At 48.9% G+C, this 5,411-nt stretch overlaps 1 protein-coding gene across 1 annotated transcript; it reads right to left on the minus strand.

The window, feature by feature from the left end:
* Window positions 1-258: 258 nt before the first annotated feature.
* On the minus strand, window positions 259-4,076 carry LOC125544882 (glutathione S-transferase 1-like). The gene is made up of 3 exons (XM_048708662.1): window positions 3,841-4,076; window positions 1,861-1,909; window positions 259-758 (listed from the first exon to the last, which is right to left on the minus strand). The coding sequence occupies exons 1-3, from the start codon at window positions 3,988-3,990 to the stop codon at window positions 301-303; spliced, it is 657 nt and encodes a 218-aa protein (XP_048564619.1). The 5' UTR covers window positions 3,991-4,076; the 3' UTR covers window positions 259-300.
* Window positions 4,077-5,411: the final 1,335 nt, after the last annotated feature.

Consider the following 5,411-nt stretch of genomic DNA (forward strand, 5'->3'; position numbering starts at 1 on the left):
GATCCCAACCAGGAGGTGGTGTTCGGCTGGTGTTAGGTGTTAGGCATAGAGATAGATTTGGTTGTTAGAGTTTAAACATATTACAATTGTAACTATCTCTATCTCCTTATCTCCTCTCCAAGTAATCTCTCCTGAGATTCCCTCTCTGTACCGATCGTCCTGATCTCCTTGTATCGATCGTTGGGGTCACGTCCCCCCTCTCCTTATAACGTGAATCACGTCCCTTGAGAGAGGCAAGACATTTTCCGCTATCGCACAGAGACAACCCGGCTTCTTTCGTGGATCCCGGTGAAAACTGTGCTAGACACTATTCTGAAAATACGGCTTCTTCAGTGCAGTGATCATCTGGACGGACGGCCTCGCCATCAGACCAGACCACCAGGCTTTCACATGCGGATACGCGTCGAACAAAGAAGCGTAGGGTGTAGCCGCCAGGCATGCGGTAGCAGACACATGGTTAAGGTCTGCGAGGCTGAGGAAGTCTCCAGCCAGGTACTTGCACTTGGTCAGGCGCGCCTCGTACACCTCCAGCACCTTCTTCAGTTTCACAAGGTTATCCTCGACAGTTTTCTGGTCAGTGGCTCGCCTGAACATAGGACGGACGAGGCACTCAAGGATAATGGGCTCCAGTGCGGCCGTGTACTGATGGGCCTCCACCTCGAGCCACACATCTACCATTGTTGATTCCTTGAGGTTGCCCTCCTTCAACAGCTCCGGTTTGTTCTTGCGGCATGTGTACTTGCAAATAGCACGCGATTCTAACAAGAAAAAAGAAACATAACCAGAGTTGTGATAATCAGCAACGGTAGTAACGCGGTTCTAACATAAATTGTTCTAAAGCAAACATAACGTATATGCATTTGCCTCGAATCCTGGATAACTAAGACATGTGATTTTTCTTCTCTTTTCTAGTTAAGCTGATGTTTTGAGCATACTAGAATAGGTTGATGACAATTCAGTACGTACCAAATGCCATTTCATTCTCATAAGATTGTGGGTCATCGTTTATCCAAGAACGACCACATCCCTTTCATAGAAATGATGTTGCGCTGTACTTCCCTATGATTAATTTGGTCCTCTGTGATTACTTTGGTTTCTATAATGAGAAAAACATTTCATTATTTGCCTAGTGGAAACATTGTTTCACATAGAAACCAAGTCCCAAAATCTGTACTCCTTTTTCTCTTTTGATGAAACAATGGGAGCTTACTGCCAAAGTGACTACAACATCAAGGAAAACATACAAATAATAAAATCGAAAAAGAAAACAAGAGCTGGCAAAGTGAAGGAGGGGGGGGGGGGGGCCAAATATGACAATTCAGTACTTAGCAAATGCCATTTCATTCTAATAAGATTGTGTGTCATCATTTATCCAAGAAATGATGTTGCGTTGTACTTCCCTATGATTTGGAACTCTGCGATTACTTTGGTTTCTATAATGAGAAAAACATTTAATTATTTGCCTAGTGGAAACATTGTTTCACATAGCAACCAAGTCCCAAAATCTGTACTCCTTTTTTTTCCTTTTGACGAAACAATGGGAGCCTGCTGCCAAAGTGACTACATAATTGATAAGGAAAACAAGAGCTGGCAAAGGGAGGGAGGGGGGATCCTAATATAATAACAGCTGACAATTATACATAATTGATATTTTTCTGCATCACGTCATCTTATACGGACAGCTTAGGCACCGTTTCAACAAAGGTGGAAAACTGGAAATGCCAGCTTAGACACACTTTTGGGAAATAAGGCAGCAACATCAACAGCAAAGCAACAATAATGTCAGAGCATCTTGTCCCTTTTAAGTTTATATTCACGAGGGATGGAAAAGAGGCACATCTCCAAGTGTTAGCATCATACCCCAGACGTAGAAGTCACCATCCTGCAGAACTGGCATCTGACCAAAGGGCTGCAGAGGACCATATGAAGACAGTGAGGTTTTTGTCAATCAGATGTCACGCCTCTAAAAACAGGATTCATCAAATGCCACAGTTACTATAACACTAAGATCGGTTGGTCAAACCAATGTGAATAAGATAACATGCATAGATTTCCATTGTCTTCGTACAGACAAGTTGCTAAACGTACCCTGCAGTAGCAGGCTAATTGTATATATAGATACTAATTGCCATTCAACAAATTTAGCGACTATAAGGCTGGATAAAGCAGAGTGTGGAAAGATCTGCTCAAAGGCCGAATAAATGTTTAGAAGCCAAGTCTGAATTTCGAATAGTAGAATGGATGGTTTGTGCGGAGACAGTTGATCAGGTTCTTGGTGGCTTGGTGCTACTTGCAGAGTGCAGACCCAATTCTTTTGCTCAACATTGGTGGTGGTGAAAAAAGTAGTGCTCTTAAATCCTAATGGCTTAGATTATTCATGTAGTTAGTAGCAGTCTCCTGTTGGGCACTCTCGGCCCTTACAGAAAAGGCTTGTTTGAGTTAATTGCAAGAAACCGCCACATTTGGGGCATCGTTTGCAAAAAACCATGAGGTCACTAATTTTTTGTAAAAGCCACCGCGTTTTCAGTAAACTTTTTGCAGAAAGCACTGATCACGGGCTTTGCTGCGTTTGATCACGTTTCCGACAGGTGGGGCCCGCTAGTCAGGAGCTGACTTGAAAAATATTGCCACGTGTGAGTCTTGACCAAGTCTTCTTCCTTCTCCTCTCTTCCACTCTCACACACATTACAACAAACAGGTTGTGTGCGTGAACTGGGAGGGGCAGGGCCCGACGCCGTCGGCTGGGACGGGGAAAGCGGAGCCGTCGGCCGGCGAGCAGCCGCCGCTCGTGTGCGTGGTGCAGAAGGACCCTCGTCCCGCGAGCACGCGCCCCGACGAAGAGAAGGACTGCCTGACGGCCCCGGTGAGGCGGCCACCCTTCTCCCGTGCGAGCACGCGCCCCGGCGAAGAGAAGGACGGCCTGACGGCTCCGGTGAGGCGGCCACCCTTCTCCCGCGCGAGCACGCGCCCCGGCGAGGCGTACTCCCTCCTCCAGCCCGAGCATGCGCCCCTTCCTTCCGACGAGGCGGCGTCCCTCCTCCCCGCGAGCATGCGCCCTGAGATCCGGTGAGCACGTGCCCCTGACCTCGCGCGCGAGCACGCCCTTCAACACGTCGCGGTACAGCCGTGCACGCCGGCCGCGTCCTCCGCCGCGGCCGTAGCAGTCTCCGCCGCCGACGGCACGACGCGCCCAGCGAGGCCGCAAAACAGAGGGAGTGTTGGAGGGAGCGAGGCCACCGTGTAGAGGCTCGGGCTCGCGAGGCCACTTGTGCCAAGAGCGCGGCGGCTGTTGCTCGCCGGGCGATGCAGCAGCGGGTGCCCTGGTCGTGGGTGTTGAGGGAGCGGCCGGCGGCGAGCAGCGGTGAGACTCTCCTCCATAGCCTACACACGACGGGGGAGGGGGTTGATTGCTTTTAGTTTTAAGATCTAAGGGTGTATATGTAAATGTTTTGCCAAGTCAGCTCCCGACAATTCGGTCCCACTTGTCAAAAAGTGATTAAACGATCTAAATCACTTGATCAGTGCTTTTTGCAAAAAGTTTACTGAATGTGCGGTGCTTTTTGCAAAAAATTATTGACCTCGTGGTTTTCTGCAAACGATGCCCCAAATGTGGTGGTTTTGTGCAATTAACTCGGCTTGTTTTGATAACTACAGTAGTTGATTAGGTCCCCTGCTGAGGTCATAGTATGTTTCATGTGTTCGTTTCTGAGATTTTAGTCAGGGCTTCATATAAGGACAGCAAGCAGGCATGGGTTTCAGGTGCACCGGAGACCCCTTTTGAGACTAGACTAGAAGCATATATGGAGGGCATTGCAAACTGAAGGCGGTAAGCATGCGTACGTTCCTGGCGAGGTGGTCGGGGGTCTTGTGCTCGCCGGCGCCGAAGTCGATGGGCACGACGTCGTACTCGACGCCGGCCTCCTCCAGGGCCGCCACGCACCTCGTCACGTTCCACGACATGGTCATGCCGTACAGCTTCACCAGAGCCATCGCCACGCCCTGTTACGACCCGATCTGGAGGGTAGGTGAGAGGAGTCAGGAGAGGAGAGCAGCTGAGAAAGGAGACGGCGGAGGTGAGACGAGAGCACACGCTTCTCATTTCTTTTTAAACCCCAAGGTTTACACTTCTTTCTTCTTCCTTTTTTTTGTGAGAAGAACACAGCCACACACTTAAATAGCCACTAGGCCGATCCCACATTGGGCCACTCTCGGTCCCTCGTTACAAGGCCGACGGCCCACAGGCAGCTCTCTTGCACTGCAGGCGTGATAGCCTCGAAATCACTAATTGAGGAGCGTTCCTCGCAATGATTAGTTGGAGAGCGCTTCGCACGTGCCAAGTGTCACGTGTGGAGCGGCCGGGAGACTTTTCCGAGGCGCTCCGCGCGCGACACTTGTCGCGCGTACGGCGTCTCCCGTGTTTTTCGGTTTCTGGTTTCCCTTTCTGTTTTTTTTTCACTTTAGTCCTTATACTTTTAATGTTTTATAAAATCTTTTGATCTGTTTTGAGATATGTTTTCTCTCTGGTGTGGGCGAACCGTCGTGGAGCACTGTTCTTTCTTTGCCGTCGTCTTCGTCCGTCGCGGCCGCCGCTCTTGTCGCGTGGTTACGGCGGCCCCTGTCCCGGCCGCCGCGCTTGTTGACTGGTTTTACGGCGGTCCTTCTTTAGCGTCGACCGCGCTTCCCCGTTCGCGTGATCGCCGTTCCCTACCGGTTGCCTTCGTGGGTTCCTTGTTTCCCTTTAACGTTTCTCTTTTTGTTCCCATTATATTTCCGGGATATGGAGATTTACGGGGTAGTTACGGGTGGGGACTACCAACACTATCAGATGTCAAGTTTCAACTGGGTTTTGTGTGATTAGTTCTTGATAATCATTGTGTTCCTTGCAGTTATGGCTTGTTCTTTTTGCCATATGCCTGGTGGCCCGTGTTCTTCTGTTGAGTCTTCTGTAATGGGTTCAGTGTGGTCCTTGATCGGCGTTGTTGGAGGTGTGTTGTAAGAATACCATTTTATAATTGTTCAATTTTTGGCACACACGTTTATTTCTTTTGGTGCTGCTCATGTTGTCTAGGTTTTGATTATGATCCTTGTTTTGATTTGTTCTGCAGTATGTTCCGTGCAGTGTTAGAGCTCATCTTGCTCATTACATCGAGGAGTGCAGGGCTTTAGCCATAAGGAGGGGTGACGAAGATACTGATCTTGCTTTTCAGTGCAATGAGGGTTATTTGTATGGTGTTTTGTTTAGTCATGGTCGGTTGAGGAGTAAATTCCATGGTCCTTCCTGGGAACGATTGGTCAGTGATTATGGTGTTCGTCCTCGTGATATAATGACCATTAGGCTTGAACACTATGGAACATGGATTGGTATTGATTTTTATCGTGTTGGTCGTGGAGATGCATTGTCTCCTTTACCT

The sequence above is a fragment of the Triticum urartu genome, chromosome 3 (genome assembly GCF_003073215.2).
Source record: "Triticum urartu cultivar G1812 chromosome 3, Tu2.1, whole genome shotgun sequence".
NCBI lineage: Eukaryota > Viridiplantae > Streptophyta > Magnoliopsida > Poales > Poaceae > Triticum > Triticum urartu.

Excerpts from the sequence above, each read along its gene's own strand:
- LOC125544882 (XM_048708662.1), bottom strand. The coding sequence starts at position 3,990 with ATGGCTCTGGTGAAGCTGTACGGCATGACCATGTCGTGGAACGTGACG. Across the intron at positions 1,910-3,840 it reads CCGACCACCTCGCCAGGAAC|CCCTTTGGTCAGATGCCAGT; the intron begins GTACGCATGCTT and ends GGTCCTCTGCAG. Across the intron at positions 759-1,860 it reads TGGTGACTTCTACGTCTGGG|AATCGCGTGCTATTTGCAAG; the intron begins GTATGATGCTAA and ends TTTTCTTGTTAG.